This window comes from Trichosurus vulpecula, chromosome 1 (genome assembly GCF_011100635.1).
Source record: "Trichosurus vulpecula isolate mTriVul1 chromosome 1, mTriVul1.pri, whole genome shotgun sequence".
NCBI classification, from domain to species: domain Eukaryota; kingdom Metazoa; phylum Chordata; class Mammalia; order Diprotodontia; family Phalangeridae; genus Trichosurus; species Trichosurus vulpecula.
In genome coordinates, this window is record NC_050573.1 from 65,449,689 (window position 1) to 65,472,803 (window position 23,115).

Below are 23,115 nucleotides of genomic sequence, written 5' to 3' on the forward strand. Positions count from 1 at the left end.
ATACTACCTCTAGAAGCAGTCCATTCCACTTTTACATAGCACTTAATACTGGGAAGTTTTCAGTTACCATTCTTGTTTTAATTCTGCTCTCTCTGGATGCAAGTCAGACCAGTCTTCTCCATGACAGTCCTCCAAATACTTTGAAAATTCATCCCCCTTAAGGCTTATTTTCCAGTCTAAATATTCCTAGTTCTTCTTTCTTCAAGCTTTATGTGGTATAATTGGGAAACCTCATCCTGGGTGACATCCTACTTGTCAGTACCCTTCCAAAAAGATGACAACACTATTTGAACACAGTTCTCCAAGTAGTGTCCGATACTAGCAGAGTCCTGGATAGTAGCCTCTCCTCAACGCAGCCAGAAGCCATGTTAGATAATTTTACCATGCTGTCTTTTGTCCAGCCACAACTGTCCTGTCTTATACGTATGAAGTTAATTAGTTGAACTAATGTCAAACTTTATATTTGTCTATTAAGTTTTATCTTAATTAGATTTAGTCTGATATTCTAGATGTTTGTAATTTTTTAGGATCCTAACTCTTATCCAGTGTATTAGCTATCTCTCTCTTAGCATTCTGTCATCTATAAAAATAAGTATACAAATTATCTTTGCCTGTATTAGTCACATCATTGATAAAACTGCCGAATGCCCCAGCCTAAGACCTAGGGAATCACCTGACTAGATAGACTCTTACTCTGATTCAGAATTTGTTGTTGACCCCATCATTTATTAATTAGCTGTTCTCTTTGGATTTCTGATTAGTACTGAAAAATAACAGCTAACCCTGTAGGCGGTTGATACAAACAAAGTTAACCTCCTGGGACAAATAACCCGGACAACACAAGTTTATTGTTGACCATTTAGTCTGTTGTTAATAAAATTGATATGTGAGCTTAATCCTAATGAATGAGACTGGTATCAGGGTCCATTTGAAAGTGCACTGAATCAAGAGTTAGACTATTTGGGTTCTTATGAGGTCTGATTCTATCATTTCTTTGACCCTGGACAAATTGTATAACCTCTTTGAGCCTGTTTGCCTGTCTTTAAAATAAGAGTTGGAACAGAACCTTTTAAAAATATTTAAGTTCTGTATCTCATCAAATATGACACTGTCCCTTCAGGGGAAGTGATGTTTTAACATAAGCCCACCTATCTGCAGTGCCCATTGCCTTTTATACTCCCAGTCCTCATATGTCAAACAACATAGGAAGCATCAACGTATTTAGCAGTGAAATTACTAGAGAATGAAGACACTGTACCACCTCCTATCAGGCCTCTGGAATCAATCCTGGGTGCGTTTGAGGGGGTGGAAAGTGAATTTTCCTGTACTGGTTCTACAAGATGTTGCATGCATTGAAAATGATTGATGAATTGTCAACACCACTTCTCTGGAGACATGCTATACAGTAGTAGTTAAGAGGTGGTAAGGTGTTATATCCTTAACCCAAGTCTGGCAAGACTGATGTGAAATCCAAAGCCTTGGTACCACAAATTGCCCCACCTCCATGAGTGAAGAGGGCTTCCTAAATCAAGCACTTTAAGGGACCACTCTCCACTGTCGTACATACAAGGCCTCACTTTCAGGGGTAGCTAGGTGCTAGGAGTAGAGCACTGACCCTGGAGTCAGGAGGGCCTGAGTTCGAATCCGGCCTCAGACACTTGACACACTTACTAGCTATGTGACCTTGGGCAAGTCACTTAACCCCAATTGCCCTGCCTTCCCCCCTCCAAAAAAAAAAGCACCACTTCCAGATCTGATGACCAGCAATACTACAAATAATCACCAAGATGCTGGGCCTTTTCTGACATGTGCCTATTGAATCTTTGAGTGGGAGACCTTAGACCTCTTAAGTGGCTTTATTTGAAAGAGCCTCCTTTTTTGCTCTTAGCATCTCCCAAGATAAAATGGAAACAAAGCAGTTGTTCCGGAACTTAGACTCCTTGTAACAGCACACAGACTGAGTAGATGGACCAACTGTTTTGCTAATCTGGGATGATTTTGACTTCCTCATTTAGTTAACAAGCATTATTAAGTGTCTGCTTACCATGTGTGTAAGTGCTTAGCACTAGGGACACAGAATGAAAATCAGTGGGAACTTTAAGGGACAGAGTCTAACATATATGTGTATAAGATTAGCATGAAATAACATTGAGCGAAGGCAAAGGAAGGATACGTTTAAGTTGGGTAGCAGCTATTTGTGGATCAGTGACACTATCAAGGTCCTTGGGTCTGTCCCTCCTATCCTATGACCTACCAGCTCAGCAGTAGACTAAACTCCCTTATGTGAGTTAGCTTAACTTTTACTGGTGCCTTAAATCATATGTCACGTCTTCATTTCTCCCTTTCCTAAGGAGTCTCCAGTTCCTTCCTTATGTGCAGTCCTAAAAGTTACCTTTCCTTGCCAAGGGTTTGGAGGCTGTTTTGTACCCAGAGCTCAACAATCTGTCTGATAGTTTCTTTTATTGGGAAATGTGGTCACTACTACTGGAGCAAACCAGTGCAGGCAGTCAGCCAATGTTTAACCATTCCTAGTTTCTCTGCTTCCCCATGAAAGGTGGCTATCTTAGGGAATTGTTGCTTTTGAGCATGTGGTCCTGACCTCTGGTGTCAGCATGACTGTCATATTTATGTGCTTAACCTTACTAATTTTGATCTGTTTCCATATCATAGGCCATCTACGAGAAGCTCCCTCCCCACTCATGATGCATTCCCCCCCAATGCCACCGTTCCAGGGGCTAGCTCACCAGTCTCCACCACAGCAAAACGTCCAACCCAAGAAACAGGTAGGTAATAGAAATTGTTAGTCAAGAGCCCAAGCTTGAGAGCTGATGTGGGGACAACAGTTTCTTACTTTCCAAATGCCAATACTATTTCAGGAGCTTAGAGCAGCCTCAGTAGTGCAGTCCCAACCCCTGGTGGTAGTGAAGGAGGAGAAGATCCACTCACCTATCATCCGAAATGAGCCCTTTGGCCCCTCCCTTCGACAGGATCCCCCCAAGCATCCTGAGAACATCAAGGCCCCTGTCCACATCCCTCAGCGTGAGTTTTTTTGCTACTTCTTTCCTGCCCCCTCCCTCTAATGAAGCTAAAGTTTAGTGTCACATCCTAAACACTGGCCCTTCAGCCTTCCCCTCTGTGTCTCAGGGCCTGAAATAAAGCCGTTAGATGTTGGCAGACCTGTGATCCGGCCTCCTGAACAGAGCGCACCCCCACCTGTGGGGCAAGACAAGGACAAGCAGAAGCAAGAACCCAAAACCCCAGTTGCTCCCAAAAAGGTAAAATAAACCTCACTAAGAATCATGAAACCTTAGCTCACACACTCTTTCCTCTAGTACTGGACAAATCATTGGAAGTGGCTTCTCATACCTAGGTAGGGGGTGGTGTATTGCTTAGTCTGAAGTAAGAGTGGCCTACAGCCTAGATCATCTCTAAAGGTTCTACTCCTAAAATGTCATGGTTTCATGACTGAATTAGGAAACCCATTGCCACCATTGAAACCATTGAATAGTCTGTCTACATTACAATCATTTGTGCAAACATTATAGAGAAGGAACTTCACAGGCACTGTCCTTGGTGTTATGAGACAAGTTATTCTGCCTGTCTCTAACCAGACTTTCTTATTTGACTAGGATCTCAAGATCAAAAACATGGGCTCCTGGGCCAGCCTAGTCCAGAAACACCCCACCACTCCGTCCTCCACAGCCAAGTCATCTAGTGACAGCTTTGAACAGTTCCGCCGAGCTGCCCGAGAGAAGGAGGAGCGTGAAAAGGCCCTCAAAGCCCAGGCTGAGCATGCTGAGAAGGAAAAAGAGAGGCTAAGACGGGAACAGGAAAGGATGAGGTAAGAAGAAGAAAGAAGGAAAATGGCATTTATGGAATACTTGTTACATGCCGGGCACTGTGCTAAGTGCTTTACAAATATCTCATTTGATCCTTACAACAATCTTGTGAATTAGGTGCTTCTTACAGTTGAGGAAACTGAGGCAAGCATAAATTAAATGACTCTCCCAAAGTCACACAGCTACCAAGTGTTTGAGATCAGATTTTAACTCAGGAATGAAAGTTGGAGGTTTGAGTGGGGTTTGAACATCTCCAATTCTTGTCCCAGAGGGAGAATGGGTTTCCATCTCCCTCCTCCATCTCATCCTTTGTTACTAGCAGGAGCAGGGAGGAGGAGGATGCCCTGGAGCAGGCTCGGCGGGCTCATGAAGAGGTTCGGAGGCGTCAGGAGCAACAGCAACAGCGATCAGAACAGCAGCAGCCGCCGGTGGCTGCAGCCTCCTCAGCTCCCCAAGCACAAAGCTCTCAGCCCCAGGCCTCCCAGTCTATGCTGGATCAACAGCGGGAATTGGCCAGGAAACGGGAACAAGAGCGAAGGCGCAGGGAGGCGGTGAGTTGGAATACATTCTAGAGCATGGATAGTACTGTATCCTGGTTACTAGTCTGTCTGTCCTCACAAATAGCAGTGCCTTAAAATGAGAGCTTGTTGACCTATTTGTTTTTAAAATCTCTGTGTGTGTGCTCATAATTGAAACTGATCACTTGGGAGTTATGGGTGGAAGGAGAAGACAAGCCATGAATAGGACAAGTATTTACAGTGATGTACTGAAGCATCTCTGAGAATAGAGATACAGAGATCAGTGTGGTATGGGGGAAAGAAGTTTGTCAGAGGCAGCAGGGTTTGGAGTCGGGAGCTTTCCATGAAGTATCTGGGTTGAGCAAAGGTGTGAGATGCCAGCCTGGCTAAGAGAGCAGCTAGGGTCCAGATAGAGAAGTAGCTAGTTGCTGGAACATGGCTTCTAATTCTCCTTTTCTCCTCTCTCTTTCTCTCTCTCTAGATGGCAGCTACCATTGACATGAATTTTCAGAGTGATCTTTTGGCAATATTTGAAGAGAATCTTTTCTGATAGCGCCTGGGTTTCTTCTGACTCTGATTTTCTGGCAAAACTGACTCTGCCTAGTGTTACTGGCGGCTGGGAGGGGGTGTCCCTTGGGCCCAGCCCTTGTGCATGTTCCACCCATCGTGGGTCTGTCAGCCAAGGATCAGCAGAGTCTGCCTTACCGTTGGACTTCCCCACCCCCTGCACACACTGAAGTCAGACCCAACCTCAAGCAAGCGCTGGACCAGGTGGTTCTTAGGCATGAATGAGGTCCTCCTCTGTGCCAGACGTATTCACAGTATATCCAGGATGTCACGTTCTTTACCAGTTTTCTAACCATGAGAGGAGCCCCATCAGGGGCCCTGTCTCCCTCCCTGATATCACCTATCACTATCTCTACCCCACACTGTAAGACCAGGGGTTGCAGAGGTAGCCCATGGAGAGCGGGAGCCTACCCGTGTTGTTGGGATTGGGGGGTGGGAGGTATGGGGGGAGAATGACAGTTGGGACCAGCCCCCAGCTGCCTAAAGTCCCTAGCCGCTGGCTTTGCCTTGAACAGAATCCCACCCTGCCCTCATCCCCTTCGAGCCTTTAACCGAGAGCCGTTCTCTGTAAGTGTTCGCTTGTGAAAAAGGGAATAGTCCAGTGGAGGTGTGTGAGTGTCCATGGCCATTTGGAGTGAGGTGGTCGTCGTAGCACGCGTGTGTGGAGGCCTCGCCTGGGAGCGAGACTACCAACCAAAGTCAGTTCCTTTCCGCCTTTGTTTTTTTTTTTTTTCTTTCTGCCTTCCTTTCTGTTCTTTTTAAATTTTATTTTTTAATTTTCCTTCAGACACAAAGGCACTGCTTAACTTGGAATGGGTGTTATCGTCTCTCCTTTGAGTGGTGGCAATGGGGGTGGGGGGGAGGGGGCGCCGCACTGTGGGTAGTGTGTGACCGTGGCTGTATTGTATAGTGAATATAGTTGGCATATATTTGTTTGAGGTTTGTTGGTGACTCCACCAAACTTGGTGTAAAAAAAAACAAACACAAAAAAACAAACAAAATACAAAACACAAAAAAACTGCTTATATTTTACTCAATTTCAAACTTTATTAGTCTATATTTTTTAATTGTAAAACCAGAAAGCTGCATCTCTCTCTCTCTCTCTCTCTCTCTCTTTTTTTTTTTTTAAATTTTTTTGGTGTGTGTGGTTTTTTTTTTTCTGTTTCGTTTTTTTTTTTTTTAATGTCATATCTGTTTCAAGTTGTTTTATACCAGGAAGGGAGTGGACCTAGGGCTGGGCTGCGTGGCACAGCAGAGATGGTGGGCACCCCCCTCCACCATCAGTGGTCCCGCCCCTACCCTTACTCCCCCACCCATGACCCAGCGTGTTTTTCTCTTTACTCTTTCTTTTTTTAATTTTATAATTTGAACTGTTCACAAGGTTACGTGCCATGAGTACCCACTATACAGTACAATACTGGTGCCTCAGTGTTGGCCAAACTCTGGAGTAATTAACTGGTTTGACTTTAATACGGTGAATATGCATTTGGTCTGTACTGATCATGGAATAAACGCATCTCTTTTTTTTTAAAAGCTGGCGTCTTACTGATATTTCTTTTGAATTCTCTCCTTGTGATAGACCTGGGCCTGGAACACTAGGGTAATGGCCATGCAGGTGAGAGAAGCACTTCAGTCAGCCAGGTCCTTGTTCCTCCAACTGATGCCTCCAACCTTCCGCCAGTCCTGTCTTCCTTGAATGCTGGGACAGCCTTCTAAGCCACTGCCTCCCAGGTAGTCAACACTGTCTAGGAGTCCCTAGCAGAAGTCATCTGGGATGGGGCGAAAGGGATCAAAGCCCCCAAAGCCGACCTAAAGATAGAAAAGAGTACAATTGGGTGGCCATGGCTTTCAGATCCAGCTGAAGCAGCAGGAGCAGGTGGGATACTAGGTAGAAAAGTTTCCCTCCTTTTGAAGTTGACATTTCTGGGGTAGTGTGGGGAGGAGCTCTCTTCCCCCACTGCATGAGGCAGCACTACTCCCCAGACTATTCTAGGGTGCTCAAGCCACAAGGTGTTAGCCAGAGGATTAGCTGCAGGCCAGCTTGGCTCTGGACCTCAAAGAAAGTAGAAGCAAAGGCCCTGCTATCCCCAGGCAAAGCTGTAGGGAGGTGGGTTCTTCCTTTCCCCCAACCCCCATGGAGCCCCATACCCAGCTTCCTTTTCTTAGCACCATGGAGGCCTGATCTTCAGACAGTATTCCTTCTCTTTCTCTCCCTCCTACCCCCTTTTGTGAAAGCACTTTGGACATTTCTCCCTCCCTTTTCCTCAACCCCTACCCCCTTCCTTTAATTTTAAGCTCAGGGTTTACCAGGTACTCTTAAATGTACATAACCTGAAAGACACACAGACAGACACTGCACGTGTGCGCGCGCACACTCTCACACACTCTCTCTCTCTCTCTCTCTCTCTCTCTGCACATTGGGTCTTCATCTCCCTTACTGGGATTGTATATAAAAGCTACCACATCTCTACCCCACTTATTTAGGGGCTGACACACACATACACATGGCACACCCAGCTGGGACTCCAACTGAGAGTGGCTTAAGAATGTAAAATACAAATATTATAATTTATATGTATGCGAAGAAACAAATGTAATAGTAGTGATATTTAGTCTCCTGTTTTTTTTAACAACCAAAATTTAAAATGACCCTTCTTTTAAACTCTTTTCTCTCGAATTCAGGATTTTGCCAAATTTTACAGGTTGAAGCCCGGGGGTAATTGCTTCTTGCTAGGGAGCAGGCCATGATCATCCCTGAGCCCAGGGTGCACATCTCTCTCCAGGGGTTGGGATTTTGAAGGCATTTAGGTTCCCATGCTCAACTTGACCTGTTTCTTTGCTCTTTTTTTTCTTTATCTCTTAATTTCCTCCCATTTTTTTCTTCTGTTTTGTTGGAGCATCTCCTAGGCCAGACAATGCTGGAGTAATGGTTGTGTGTTCTGCCAAAGGTATTGCTATCCAGGATGTTTTTTCCCTGTTTGACTCGTTTGTGTGCTTATAATTGGGTTGCAATTAGGGTGGAGCCACTACTTAATTTTTTTCTCCTCGCCCTACCCTGCCCATAGGATGGATTCTCTCCCACCTCTTCCCCTCCTTCCCCTAGGAATCTAGTCCCCGAGATGTACATCTGGTTCTTCCCCCTTCTGTGTCATGTACAGGAGGATGAGAGAGAGACGTGTACAATCTCCCACTGTACTTGATGCACGGATGGATCGCTTGGCCAATAATTATGTCAGTGAATTTGAGGCTTGTATTAAACACTCTAGATATTTGTAGAAGGGAATTAATAGAATTTTCACTTATATACTAAAGGTTTTTTGTGCAGTTCTCATTGCAAAATAAACATTTGTACTGAATATCAAGTGACCCTTGAGGCGGCTTTTTTGGGGGGATGAAGAGAACCGTGTTTGAGGGCTTCGTAGAGGATCGTGGAAGAGTAGAAACCGGGAGGGAGGAGGATGCCACCGGGACTCTGGATTCTTGTGATAGGAAACCCAGCGCGAGTGGTCACCTCCCCTTGTTTTTAAACCAAATCTGTATCAATTGTTTTGTCATCATTGCCCGCTGCGTGGTCCGCTCCCCGCCTGAAAACTATCCCTCCCAGGGGAGGTGTGACGCGAGAAGAGACATGGCTCAGGAGATTCGGGACCTTGGTGGTACGCCCCTCGCTCGGCCACCTTGTGGCTTCCCGGGGGATTCCGCATTTCCCGAGAGTTCCCCTCCAGGAAGGACAGAGGACGTTTGATTGCCTGCTGGAGCCAAGGCTGCGGAGCCCCGATCCTAGCCATTTTCCTTCCTTCGATGTGACCTTTGGGGACCTTCACTACCCAATCAGAGCTAAGAAAAGCTAGGAGAAGGGCGGGCCTGGGAACCCAGGAGGGAGCCAAAGGGGTGGAGCCTAAGTGAGGAGTGGCGTGATTGCCCTGCCTTCAAGAAAGGCTTGGGGTGAGACTGAAGGCCCCGCCCCTGGGCTCGGGCTCTTACCCCCTCCCTCCTAGCTGGAGCTGGGGCTAGAGCTCCCAGCACAACCTACGAGCTGGAGCCTCCACAATCCTCGCTGGAGCTGGCCTCTGAGCAGCTGAGCAGCGCTTCCGGGCCACCGGCGCTCGGCCCCGCTCCGCCCCCCAAGCCCAGGGAACCACAGTCTCCTTTGGCGGAAGAGGCCCCCGGCCCCGGGGCCACCCCGCTCCCCGAGCCCAGAGAACTCCACTTTCCTTTGGCGGAAGTGGCCCCCGGCCCCGGGGCCACCCCGCTCCCCGAGCCCAGAAAACCGCAGCTTCCTTTGGCGGAAGTGGCCCCCGGCCCCGGGGCCAACCTGCTCCCTGAGGCCACCCCACTCCCCGAGCCCAGAGAACTCCACTTTTCTTTGGCAGAAGTGGCCCCTGACGCAGGGGCCACCCCGCTCCCCGAGCCCAGAAAACCGCAGCTTCCTTTGGCGGAAGTGGCCTCCGGCCCCGGGGCCACCCCGCTCCCCGAGGCCACCCCACTCCCCGAGCCCAGAGAACTCCACTTTCCTTTGGCGGAAGTGGCCCCCGGCCCCGGGGCCACCCCACTCCCCGAGGCCACCCCACTCCCAGAGCCCAGAGACTTTCCTTTGGCGAAAGTGGCCCCCGGCCCCGGGGCCACCCCACTCCCCGAGCCCAGAGAACCCCACTTTCCTTTGGTGGAAGTGGCCCCCGGCCCCGGGGCCACCCCTCTCCCTGAGCCCAGAAAACCCCATTTTCCTTTGGCGGAAGTGGCCCCCGTCCCCGGTGCCACCCCTCTCCCCGAGCCCAGAAAACCCCATTTTCCTTTGGCGGAAGTGGCCCCCGGCCACGAGGCCTCCCGTCCCGAGGCCGCCATGCCCGATTTCCTGGTGTCGGCCCTGCTGGCACCCTCGCGGGCTACGCTGAGGCTGATCCGGTTCTTCATGTGGATCCTGCTGTACTGGGGCGCGTGCTTGGCAGCCCTCGTGTATTTAGCCAAGGCCCTGGGCCATGTGCTGCGGCACCCGGATCGAGGCTGCTGCGGCCAGCCCCACCACAAGGCCCCGACGTGCCTCCAAGACCCCTGCTTCGGGGAGCACCACTTCCTTATTCTCAAGGTGAGCTCGGCCTTGGGGACTCGTGGAGGGAGGGGTGGCCTGGCCCGTGCCTCCCTGGCCATATGGAACCAACTGGAGGAAGGAAAGGGAGCCCAAAGGCCAGGAGCAGGGGTTGCTTAGGGCAGGGACCGGCTTCTAAACATGGAGACGAGCCCCCTGCAAGCCTTTCTTCTCCCCCCACTCCCTCCAAACAGGAATTTGGAATTCCCTTTTAGGTACGGGTCCAAGGCAAACCCCCTTCTGCATCCCACATAGCCACTGTTTGGTGCCCAGTATGAACTCAAATCATCGGGGCCAACCCTGCCATCTTAGAGACTGTGCCATCTAACTGAGCTGTGAGATGAAATCTCTTTGGCCTGAGGTGTTCCTGTAGGGCCAGACGCCCTAGCCTCCCTGGGTCTTCCCCTCGCGGTTGGGAAGGACCTTGATTCCAGTCTTTTTCCTTCCAGACCTCTGGCCTGCGTCTGCATTACGTCTCTAGGGGTCGAGGGCCACTGATGCTGCTCCTCCATGGCTTCCCTCAAATCTGGTACGTGGGCAGGGTTAGGGGGAAGCAAGAGAGCCCAGAGCCACAGCCGACCTCTCCCCCACCCCTTCCTCATTACATTTCTGTGTCTGACACAGCCCCTAGGAGGAACAGGTGGAGCTCTTCATGGAAACCACCTTTCTTGCTCTGGTTGAGCCAGTCCCACTGGAATGGTTGGCGGGGAGGGGTAGAGAGGGAGGTGACTCAACCATCACCTCCATCCCCTTACTGGCCTCATAGGTTCTCCTGGAGAAACCAGCTTATGGAGTTCTACCATGATTTCTATGTGGTAGCGCTGGACTTGAGAGGCTACGGGAGCTCAGATTCACCTACCAACCTGAACAGCTACACCATTGATGCCCTGACAACAGACATCAAAGATGCTATTGAAGCCCTCGGTACCTTAAGTCTAGGCAAAGAATGGGGGTGGGTGCCTGAAGGAGCACAGGAATGGATTGGCCTTTTCCCTCCATCTCTGCTTCCCCACTCTCACTCCCCTGGTGACATACTGGATATGACATGGCCCTAGCCCAGGCTTAAATGCAGCTCTCCATTTTCACCCCCTTGATGAAGTTTCAGAAGAACCACTAGAACCTGTGGGGTGTGAGCCTGGAGCTCCCCTAAAATCTGGTACCTTTTCAATACTCTTACCATTTCAGAACCTTCAGCATTTTTCCTAAACTTCCTCATAAATGATAAGATTTAAAGCTGGAACAAACCTTAGAGACCATCACCAGGGGTGGGGAACCTGTTGCCTCCAGGACACATGTGGCCCTCTAGGTCCTCAAGTGTGGCCCTTTGACTGAATCCAAACTTCACATGAAGTTCCCAAAGTTTCCCCACCCCTGAATTAGATCTAGTCCAGTCCCTTCATTTTACAAATGAGGAAAACAGATGAGGGTGCTAAGAGACTTTAACCACACAGATAGTAGCCCTCAGAGCTGGATTCAGACTTGTGTCCTCTGATTCTAAATTCAATCTCCAATCTGCAAACATTTCCTAAACACCCCTTACACCGTCATCATAACTCACATTTATTTAGCACTTACCCAATAGTGCCAGACACTGTTGTGGGTTCTTGGGATACAAAGATAAAATGAAGGCTGGCTGCTGCCCTAAAGGAGCTTTCATTCTGCCTTGTGACACAATTTATAAAAGTGGGTTTGCACGTTTATTTACATGTAGACATGTACACGTATGATGATTTGACTACCAAGATGGCACATGAGCTGAGCCTTAATTGAAGCTGGAGATTAAGAAACAGGTTAGGGAGTGCAGCTTTGGCCTAGGTAACATCAAGAAAGCTTGGAGGTGACTAATGTGATTCTGAATTATAGGGAATGTGAAGCGGGCCAGTCAACTATAATTTAAAGTGTGCTGTGAAGGAGAATAATACGAATATGCCTGATTATAAAGGATTTTAAATATGAAGCTAAAAACCTTTATGCTAGAACTTAGAGGGAGCCATTTAAGCTCAAACTTAAAATTTTGGGTAGACTCTTGCTTTAGAAAGGTTTTGACAGCTCTGCAAAGAATGAATTGAAGAGGAAACAGACTTGAAGTCATAAATTCATTTAGAAGTCTGTTGTAATAAGGTAAGAGGATAAGGACCTAAACTAGGGTGGTGGCCATGTGGGTGGAGAAAAGGGAGTAGACATGACTTATGACTTATGTTGTCCATGTTAAATCAAAAGACTTGGCAAATAATTGGATGAAGGGAGGGAGGAGAGGAAGAGAGTTGAGTATGACTGAAGTCATATCTAAATGACTGGAAGGATACTGATGCTCTCAACAGATATAAAGAAGTTAGTAGGTGAGAGCAGGTTTTGGGAGAAAGATAAGGAGTTTTCATGTTGAATTATACCTGTGAGTTATCCAGGTGGAGATGTCTTACAAGTAGTCGGTTAATAACAGGACTGGACGTGAGGAAAGAACTGGATACGTAGATCTGTGAGTCTGCTTAGAAATGATCGTGAGAGCTGAGGGGATGACTAAGTGATAGAAGAGAAGAGGCCCTAAGACAGCCATGGTTAGGGGCAGGAGTTTAATTACGGTCAAGGTGAGGAGACTGAGAGAGCCAATAGAGAGCTGGAAGAGATTGAGGAGAAAGCAGTTATCACAAAAACTTAGGGGGTGGCAGGACCAACTACTGTTAGTCAGCAGTTTCAGGCATTGCTGAGAGAGCAAAAAGGATAAGAACTAGGAAAGAATCTATTGTATTTTATGATTTGTGAAATCATTGCTAACCCCAGAGCAGTTTCAGTTGGTGAAGGCAGTAGCCCCTTGCTTTAGAGTGAGAATTAAATAAGAAAAGAGGAAGTGATGGCAACAGGTGTGGGTGGCTTTTTCTGGAAGCCTGATTATAAAAAGGACAGAGATATGGGATGATAAATCCTTAGGGAGAACCTTAACCTTAGCAAGGAGAAAAAAAGTGTAGTGTGTAGTTGAACTCATTAACTATAGTAGGGCTGTCCAACCTTAGGTTTTTATTGAAACAATGGACAATATATTTATTTGCCATTTTGGTGAGAGCTCAGGTAGCTCGGCTTCGTTTACTAAAGCATTTATGTAAATTTCTTTGCTTGTAGGCAGGCTGCATAAATCAAACTTCGGGCTGCACGCAGCAGGCTGCATTTTGGACAGCCATGAACTATGGGGTCAAGAATTTTTTTAAAAAGATGAGACTTGAATAGTGGTGACACAGTGGAAGGACAGAGGGTTAGAGAGACTGGAGGGCCCAGTGGGGATGAAGAATAGGTTTAAATTCTAGAAGGAGTAAGGTAAAGGGCAAAGTTGGAAAAACAGTCATGGTTATAGAGAGGAAATTCAGAGTTCTGGACCAAATCATGGGAATAGGGGATTAATTAACTGGGAGGCCATGGTGTTTGAGGACATGTATATTGAAGTTCCCTGATGTGAGGGTAGGTAGCAAAAGGAGACTGAGCCACTGAACTTGAGAAAATAGGGAGAATAAGCTTAGGGGCTGCTTGGAGATGGCTGCAACCAGAATCCAGATAGAGGGACATAGATGGAAAGAGTGGGCCAAAAAGGAAAAGAAGTTGCTAAGTGATGGCAGCAAAAGAACGGGTCTGGGAGGATTAAGGAGTATGCCTCGCCTCCTTCCTTACCTAGTGTCAGGGACCATGAGAGAAGGTAATCTCAGGACTAAAGGGAAATGCCCTAGAAGGCAGTAAAGCCAGGTTTCTACAAGTGCAAGAAGTATGAGAAGAAGAGGTCTTGGATAAATAGGTTGTTAATGATGGAGTGGAACTGCCAGAAGGGCAGTGCCTGGGGAGAGATGAGAAAGCAGGGAGTGGTGGCAGAGAAGGGAGTTTCACCTTTGGGGATGCAAAGAAAAGCAAAAAATAGCCCCTGCCCTCAAGCTCACAATCTAATAGTAAGGACAACAAGCAAACTATATGTAAAAACAAGCTTTGTACAAGAGAAGTAAGAAATAATCCACAGAAGGCAGTATCAACAACCCCGAAAGGGGTTAGGGAAGGCTTCCTGTAGAAAATGGAGTTTTATTTGTCATTTAAGGAAATCCAGGAGGTGGTGATGAGGAGAGAGAGCATTCTAGGCACAAGGGACAACCAGTGAAAATCCCTGGAATTAGGACATGGAATATCTTATGGAGGAAGAGCAAAACAAGTGTCACTACGTCAAAGAGTACATAGAGGTTAAAAAGTATAAGGAGTGGAAAAGTGAGGGTAGGGTGGGTGCTAGGTTATAAAGGTCTTCGAACACCAAACAGAAGATTTTGTATTTGATCCTAGAAATAATAGGGAGTTACTGGAGTTGATTGTCTGGGGTGCTTGTTTTTGTTGTTGGTCAGTCATGTCCAACATGACTCCTCGTGACCCCGTTTGGGGTTTTCTTGGCAAAGATACTGGAGTGATTGGCCATTTTCTTCTCCAGCTCTTTTTATAGATGAGGAAACTGAGGCAAACAGGATTAGGTGACTTGCCCAGGGACCCACAGGTAGTGTCTGAGGTGGATTTGAACTCCGGTCTTTCTGACTCCAGGCCTAGTGCTATATCCACTGTACCAACTGGCTGCCCTCAAGAACATGGGTTGGCAGTTTAGGAAAATCACTTCTAAGTGATTTTCTGGGATGTGACCACAGGGATTAAGGTAATAAGGAGAAGGAAGTACCATTTGATTGGGGCTATTGCCTACAGGGATGATACTATTATGTAGACCCCAGGGAAGAAGAGAGATTGGAATGGTTACCTGGAATAGTAAGGAACTGACAGAACCCCAAGGGCCTTCCTGAACTCATCTCAAATCAGTTTCTTTGCTGCTTCCTGAGATAGCAGAAGATGATTGGTACAACTAGAAGTTTTCCTCTCAGATGTCTAGATATGTGACTTTTTGTTTATTCTCTAGAACTTCCAACATGGTAGCTTCTTCCACCTTGGCTTGGTAGTAATGGAGGGTTATAGAGTTGTTGCTTTACTAGCCCTCCTTAGTGGCTAAGGCACTATTACTTGTCAGGGTCATTAAAAGTTCCTACTAATGGTTAGGGAGGGCTAAGTCACTGGTTTTCTTTGCGCTTGCCAACTCTAGTGCCATTTCTATTACATCTTCCACCTCAGTCTCCTAATTTTAAACCTGTCCTACCCCACCTTACTCACACCCCAATTCCCAAACCATTCATTGATAGGTTACTCCAAATGTGTCCTGGTGGCCCATGACTGGGGTGGAATCTTGGCCTGGAATTTCGCCGTCTACTATCCGAGTTTGATAGAACGGCTGGTGATTGTGAGTGCTGCCCCTATGTTTGTTTACCAAGGTAGGTGCTAAGATAGGAGGACATTTAGAGGGAGGGTGGGTTGGCCAGTATTACAGGTAGGGAATGGGTGCTGAGTTCTGAGCCTGGGGTGTTACCCCCACAAGGGGTTCATTATGGGTGGTTCCCTTACTTTTTCTCTTTCCCCTTCCCAGAGTATGCCCTGCACCATCCCAGCCAGCTCTTTCGCTCTGGTTATGTGTTCCTGTTTCAGCTACCCTGGTTGCCTGAGAAGCTGCTTTCTATCTCTGACTTTCAGGTCCCATCCCTTCTTCCTGCTTAGTGGAAAGGGGCAAAAGCTAGCAGGGAGTTGTGGAGGAGGGAGAGTAATGATGTGTTGTGGAAGTGGGGAGGGGAGAGGTTATACTGAGATGGGAAGACTGATTCTCAGAGGTATCTGGAGGGCATTTGTAATTAAGAGTGATGCATGTGTGCAGATCCTGAAGGACACCATGACCGATCCTGTGACTGGAATCCATGACCTTACAGATGATGAACTAGAGGCCCTCCTGTTCAGCTTCACCCAGAACCAAGGCCTCCTTGGCCCCATCAACTACTACCGCAATCTTTTCAGGTGATGCCTTTCAGGAGTGGGGGCAACTAGAAAAAGGGGAGATTGATTGTGGGAAGAATAATAGAGTGATTTTAAAGAGAATGCAGTGAGGGGAAAATGTGAAAGAGTGGGAAGAAGGGACAGAGGCATATTTAGGAACAAGAAGGGATTGAGGAAATCATTGGACCTAACGAATGTCATACATCGCTTTGCCTTACAGTCACTTTCCGTTAGAGCATCAGGAGCTGACAACACCAACATTGTTGTTATGGGGGGAGAAAGACCCATACCTGGAGAGTGGACTTGTGGATAGTATTAGCAGACACTTTGTGCCAGGCCGCCTGCAGTCCTATGTCCTGCCTGATGCTGGCCACTGGATCCCCCAGGCACAACCAGAGCAGATGCACCACTACATGTGGACCTTTTTAAAGAGGTTCAAGGTGTAGTCATGATTCTTCCTTCAGATATGAACATTCTGGTTTTCTGCTCCCACCACGGCCCACTCAGGACAAGGGAAGAAATGGAGCAGTATTTGAAACAAGCCAGCTTTTGACTGGAATGTGGAAGCATCCTCCCTCTCTAACTCCTGTGGTTTATGCTCCTTTCCACATTTACCCAGAAGTGCGAACCTAATCATCCCCACCCCAAATATTTACATTGTCCTTCCTCTCTCTCTCCCCTCAATTCCTGGCTGGCCCCAGTTGAACCCCTATTAAATTCTGGAATCTCTTTTCTCACCGCTACAGAGAAAGGATCCCCTGTGGAAAGAAAGGGGTTAGTGTAGCTGTGTACACAGAAATAAATCTCCCATTCCCTGCCCTGCTGTGCCTTTTTCCTTCTGTCTAGGGCCTCAGGTCAAGGACAGTTTGGGATCAGGGATGGGGGTTCTTCCCAATGTCTCTACCTTGCTCTTTGAGACAATAAGAAATGGCCTTTAAGAACTCCCCCTCCCGTGGAAGTAGAAGGAATGGTAATAGAAAGCCACATGTGGAAGAGGGGACTGTGGAGTGGGGTAGAGAAAAGGATGGATTAATGTCAGCGATAGGAGTGAATTGAAAACACTTGGGGCCCTTGGTCACCTTGATTATGTCATTTACCATTGAAATGATGGTTAGGTGACAGAACAGGGCTAGAAGGTAATGAAATTACCACAAAAAGGTATTTGAGCTTAATGGGAAGAAAAATAAGGTGAGAAGTATCTAAGTTACCTGAAATTCTTGCTTGAGAACTTCACCCACACAAGAGTCTAGAGCAGCTCTTGTTTCTATTAGGTCTTGACAGAAAAGTGCTGTTTTACAGTGAAGGGCAGCTGAAGTAAGGTTCTCATCATGAAAATCATATTATGAGCCCACCACAATAAACTCAGCCTCATTTAAGCACTCATAGGACAAGAAATGGGCGTGGTAAATATTTGCCATTAGAGCTTTCAGGCCTGCCGACAAAAGTGACAAAGGACTTGAAGACCTTGTTTCAAGCCAGTATGGAAGACAAGATTTTTGCATTGATCTGAAGAAAGTGCACAGTGTACCAAGTAGCCATATATGTTTCCACAAAATACAAATTGTTCTGTGTCATAGAGGAGATGAAAAGGCTGGAGGAAAGCACCTCCACTCTTCAAGTTTCAGGAAGAATGAAGTCTTCCTTGAAAGAGTGGAAGAAATACTTCCAAGAAGAAACACAAAGGAATACCAATGATCTTCAGAAAGTTTCAAGGTGGAGGAATGATAGAAGAGAAGGGTCACAATGATGACTGGTACCTTTTCCCATAGAGGAGACAGCTGGACCATCTTAGGAGGAAGCCATTTCTTGTGCTCCAAGTGATTGATACTACCTGGAGAGAGATTTTCTAGTAGTTGTGCTTGATGAATATCTTCTTGGAGAGGAGTTGTCCTCTTTACATAAACAGTAGAGAAGTCTGCAGTCTTCATGAGTTATGGATTTAGAAATGTTCTAAGATATGGCAGCACTGATGGCCAGTACCCACTCCTGGCAGTTTATGTGGGAATAAATGGTACTTTAACAATGAACCTAAAAGGCATTCCTAAAGATTATATAGTCTCCTACAGTAAAGTGAAGAGTTTAGAGGCACAAGTTGTGTCTTTATCACGGTTGCCAAGGGATCAGTATTGGAGCAGCAGAGGCAAAACAGAGGTGCTCCCTTGTCTCTTGCAAACTGGAAGTGAGTTCTACCATCCCTTGCTTGTTTACAGAATCATGGATTCTACTGCTACTGTCTCAGATGGAGTAATTAAGGTGTTCAGTGACATGAGAGTCCACAAGTCTTCAGTGCCAGAGAAAGTAAAAAAAAAAAGTGAAGGAAAGACAAGAACATTGTGCTAGAGTAGGGTCAAGAGGCCCTTGTAGGTAATTTACATGAGGCAAACTGCACTAATCCACTTTTATCAAGATTCTGCCAAACAAGGCTTATCATGCACTTTATGATACCATCTGTGAGACCAAGGAAAATGAGAAAGAGGCCCTGGTATTCATCATCTGGGCCCCTGAGTGTCCACCCCTCAAAAGCAGACTCATCTGTGTTCAAGTTCAAGGATGCCATCAAGAAGAATTGACTGAATTTTTACGTTTTTAATTGCCAGTCGAAGGTAGGGGCTTCTGAAGAGAATCTGATCGAAGGAGACACACACCCAACTAAGCAAATGGAATCTGAGAATGGAATTCTAATTCCTTGATCATGGCTTAAACTAGAGGATGGATAATCTATTCACCAGGGATGGAACTACACCTAATATTAATAGAAAATGTTTTCGGCCAAAGTATTGTGAATCTCATCAAGATAGCTTTAAACTAAAAATGGATAAGAGGGAGAAAACTTCATGCATATGTCAAGCCAGCAATAAGACCCATGGCTCTTGGTGACAATATATAAATGTAAAAGTATGGATAAATTATAGGGTGAACTAGAAATCCTAATACAGGGAGGTAAATTTAATTTCATAGGTGTCACTGAGACTTGGAAAATGAAAGTCATGACTAGAATGTGACTCTGGAAGGGTGTACTAATACTAAAAAAAAAAATACAGCATCAGAACAGTATAAATGCTTTAAATATTAAGAATATATGTTTGTGTAAAGGAATCTAGGAACCCAAGTTGGTAAATCATACTGGAATGCATTTGGGTGATAAGTGTAAGAAAAATTGATGTTGTGAGAGTGTACTATAAGCCACCTGGAGAGAAGGAAAAAGTTTTGGAAACAAAGGCCTAACAGTAAAGCCTGATGCAGTAATGTGAGACTTCAAGTCTGGACATCTGCTGAAGCTCTCTGCCAAAAGTTATGTGTTATACATTCTTGACTTGCTTTAATAGTGATAATTTCATTCTTGAAAAGGTGGAGGAAGTAGGAACTACTTTTCCAGAGCTAATTCTGGCCAGGAAGGAAGAATAGGTTTTTTAAAATGGAAATGGACCTGGAGAGAGCAAGTAATCATCTTGGAATTTATGAAAAGGAAGGGAAGTTAATGGCTACAGTTTTATATATACCTTAAATTTGAGAAGGGTGAGTTTTCAGAAAAAGTAAAGTCAGGATCCAATGTTCTTAAATTCTACAAAGGAATTTAGCTTAAGAAATAGGAAATTCTGATGACAAAGAATTCTCATGATGAGGAAAAATAACTGTGGGAGGGACTGTTAAAAGATTTTAAGTTCTTTGTGCAAGGCACTGAGCTAAACACCAAACTATAAAAAGAATATATCATTCCACAGAGCTCGTTGACCAGCTTTGATTTTTAGGCAACACAAAAAAAAGACAAGTAATGAATTTTTTTTTTAAAAGTGGCACAGTCCTGTAAGGATATTAGCTGAGGTTTGTAATGAGTGATAAGACAACTAAAAAATTTTTTTAAGTTTTTTAGGTAGGTGCTCAAATGTCACCATTTCTATAATAACCCATTTTCATCATCAGAGAACTGAACCACTGTACCTAAATCCTAACACATCAGTCCTCAATTACATTGAGAACTGAAGTGTTTGTTGAAATAGTACTTAAGACAATGAAATCACAATTACAGTTGAACCAGGTCAGGTATACTCCAAGGAAATCTGTTGAAACAACATAGTCCTTAAAGCACTGAAACATCTTTTTGCAAGATACCCCCAAGAAAGGGGAAGAAAGAATAGGAAAAGTTGTTCACGATATTAATATCCAAATAAAATAAACAAATGGAGATGCAAAACAGTTGGTAGCTCCCCAACCTGAATGCTGGCTTTTTTGTGCTAATAAAAATTTTATGATAATCTATATAAATTTGAGGAGGCAGACAGGTTTTTGTAAATTATTATCTACAGTAAATCATATCTTTGCAGTACACAATTGCCTGAAGAGTGAAGCATAAAGGATTTGCATTTTCCATTTGATTAACAAAAATGATCTGACTGCGTTGAAGACACAGTGACCCTCTTATCAATGCCAAAGTGCCTATTTTCCAGAGTAGGGCATTCATTTGGATTGCCAATCCTTTGATTAGCCCATTAGAAATAGTTCTGAGACAGGCACAACAAAAAGAAAATTAGTTGGGCCCAAAATTGGATGAAGAGACTGTTGCTTCTGAAAAAATTGTGCAGTGCTTTCAATAATTCATACTGATTTGGGGCATAACAAAATGCACTCATGTTTTCTAATAGAGATGCTCTGATGATGCTGCATCATTGTGAAGCCATACTTGTTGGGAGCTTGCTGTTCAGAGTGAATTGGGAGTTAGACAATGCAACTTGTACACAGTTAAATACCAGGAAAGGGGTGGATCCAAGATAGCAGAGTAGCAGAAAGTACAGAGCAAGATTCTTATGCCCCTCGCCCCAACTTAAAAAACCTCCAGAGCTGGGAAACAACATTTCTCACGCAGGTTGGCATAAGGAGATGGGTCTGCAGACACTAGGAATGGGGTATAGCCAGAAGCACACTGCAGAGCAGGGAGAGGCTAGGCACCAGGGCAAGATCCCCATAGCCAAGGGCCTGAACTTCCGTAGGATGCAGGAATAGGTGCCAACTGGCAGCTCCTTTGATCACTATCTGGTTTCTGGTCATAGATCTAGGGTGGAGTGAGGAGAGGACTTGCACTTAGTGGTGGCATTCCAGGATATGGAGCAGCTGTGGACCTAAGGCTCTGTACCAAGCAATGAAGATGTTCAGGAGCAGGCAGCAGCTGTGTGGCTTGGGGTTGGAGGGCACGTCTATTCCAGGTTGTAACCGAGTCTGAAGCCTACAGAGAAATAACCAGGGCAGGAATCCTAGACCAAAAGGAACACTACAGTTTGGTCACTCAACCGGGAACGTTTCCCAGCTGCCTGATAGTGATTGAGTTGAGCACTAGTCAACCGAAATTCTTAATGGGGCAAGTCCGCTGACCTATTCAAACCCAAGCTGAAGTGAGGAACTTGTAGAACTCAGTCCAGGCCACCAGTGATAATACTTTGCCCCTAGATGAGACCAGTTTGGGAACACTGAAAGCTTCCAAGTCCCCAGCCTGAGCTTTCCTTGAGATCCTGGAACATGACACTCAATACCCTTTCAGACGACATCATGACCAGCCTAGCATTTCCTCCAGAAATGTGCAGATCCTGGCCCTAACATCAAATCTGAAGTCAGAAAATAGGTTGACTTTTTTGTTTAAAAAACAAAACAAAACACCGTATTAAGGGACGTGATACAACCCTTGAAAAAGAAAATTACTCCAAAACATCTACAAGGAAAACCTCAAAGGAAAACAGCTTGGGTACAAATTCAACTAGAATTCCTGAAACAGATAAAGCAACAGTTCTTTCTAAAGAGTCAAACGTATTTTTATAAATGAAATGAGAGCTCTAGGAGATTTTTTTAAAAGGAATCAGCTATGGAAGAAAGAATTGGAAAAGGGATTAACAGTTTGGCACAAGACATATTTTTAAAAAAAACAAACACATTGCCCAAGCAACAAACTCCCTGAAAATAAAAATGGACCAAATAGAAGCTAATGATTTTATTGGATAGCAAAAAAAAAAAAAATGTTTGAAGGACTGGAGAAAAAAACAGAAGAAAATTTAAGGTATAGCAAAAACAACTGACCTGGACAAGAGAAAATTTAAGAATCATTGGACTAGTTGGGAAGATGGCGATGGCAGAATAAGGCAAGAAATCACCTGGTTCTCTCAAAATCCCCTCCAAATAAAAATGCCTCAGATTGAGTTTTTCAGCAGCAAAAATAATGAAAAGTTGGGGTAAAGCAGTGTCCAGCCTAAGGCAACTTAGGAAGGTGTTAGGAAAGATCTGACCTACTAGGGTGGTCTGACCAGGAATGAAATGCATATACCACTTCATCAACCAACAGCAAGTCTTGGGGGCATCTATGTTGGCTATTGCTTAAGGCACATTGACTCCAAGAATTGGGAGTGGTGATGTCCTGGTGGCTGATGAGGGGAAGATTGTAGGGCACTCTGCTGACACTAGATGCTGGGCCTGAACAGGATATGGTCCTACTCTGTGGTTACAGGAAGGGGCAAATGTGGTGACAGAGGGGCAGGGCCCTGTTCACAGTCCCAGAATGTAGAGGACTAATTGTGGACACTTGCAGTTGAGTGGAGCCTCTGGTTTGGGTTTTAGGCCAGAGAGGTGAACTGACACTTCTAGCTAGAAGAACCAAGGCTGATGGTGCAGCATTTGCAGACTACAGGGAGCAAGGGCAGTTGTGATGGCAGTGGTGCGCAGAGTCCTGGTCATGGCTTAGGGTAAAGAGTACTTGAGGTCACTCATAAACCAAGGTGTAAGTTGGGAGAGCAGTGAGCACACCTGGCTTTGAGTCATAGCACCTTGGAAGAATAAAAAAGCCAAAGACCTCCAAATGGAGTTCTGAAAACAACAATGCAAAAAACCTGAAGCCTGAGATATTATACCCCATACTGCAGGATCAGAGCCTGACCCTAATCATAAAGTTAACAGCCAAAAGATAAACTGTTTAAAAAGATGAATAAACAACAGAAAATAACCTGACCACAGATAGTTACTATGATGATAGGCTATCAGGGCTCTAATTTAGAAGAAGACAATGAAGTCAGAACAGCTACTTGTAAAGCTTTAAAGAAAAATGTAAAATGGTCACAAGCCCAAAAGAGTTCTTGGGGGAGCTTAAAAATATAACTTTAAAAATCAAATAAGAAAGGTCAAGGAAAAATTTAGAATAGAGTATTTGCAAGAAAATTATGAAAAGAAAGTCAATCTCTTGGGAAAAGAAGTCCAAAAACTTACT

At 45.4% G+C, this 23,115-nt stretch overlaps 2 protein-coding genes across 3 annotated transcripts in view; both read left to right on the forward strand.

Annotated features, from left to right (window-relative positions):
- BRD4 (bromodomain containing 4) overlaps positions 1-8,282 on the forward strand; it is a 198,497-nt gene extending 190,215 nt beyond the window's left edge. The window contains exons 15-20 of one of the 2 annotated variants that reach the window (XM_036742378.1): positions 2,671-2,783; positions 2,877-3,039; positions 3,145-3,275; positions 3,630-3,841; positions 4,159-4,390; positions 4,839-8,282. In XM_036742378.1, coding sequence (XP_036598273.1) covers positions 2,671-2,783; positions 2,877-3,039; positions 3,145-3,275; positions 3,630-3,841; positions 4,159-4,390; positions 4,839-4,907 — 920 coding nt within the window. In that variant the 3' untranslated portion in view covers positions 4,908-8,282. The remainder of the gene's footprint in view (positions 1-2,670; positions 2,784-2,876; positions 3,040-3,144; positions 3,276-3,629; positions 3,842-4,158; positions 4,391-4,838) is intronic. The other variant, XM_036742379.1, reaches the window with a different exon arrangement.
- A 255-nt stretch (positions 8,283-8,537) lies between these two features.
- EPHX3 (epoxide hydrolase 3) lies at positions 8,538-19,626 on the forward strand. The gene is made up of 7 exons (XM_036742100.1): positions 8,538-10,007; positions 10,457-10,536; positions 10,774-10,931; positions 15,200-15,328; positions 15,481-15,584; positions 15,763-15,899; positions 16,099-19,626. The coding sequence occupies exons 1-7, from the start codon at positions 9,765-9,767 to the stop codon at positions 16,322-16,324; spliced, it is 1,077 nt and encodes a 358-aa protein (XP_036597995.1). The 5' UTR covers positions 8,538-9,764; the 3' UTR covers positions 16,325-19,626.
- The last annotated feature ends 3,489 nt before the right edge of the window (positions 19,627-23,115 follow it).

What these genes read in the sequence shown, in the direction of transcription:
- EPHX3 (XM_036742100.1), top strand. Translation starts at nt 9,765, where the DNA reads ATGCCCGATTTCCTGGTGTCGGCCCTGCTGGCACCCTCGCGGGCTACG. An exon ending in CCCTATGTTTGTTTACCAAG is followed by an intron (nt 15,329 to 15,480) that starts GTAGGTGCTAAG and finishes TCCCCTTCCCAG; the next exon opens with AGTATGCCCTGCACCATCCC. An exon ending in TACTACCGCAATCTTTTCAG is followed by an intron (nt 15,900 to 16,098) that starts GTGATGCCTTTC and finishes TTTGCCTTACAG; the next exon opens with TCACTTTCCGTTAGAGCATC.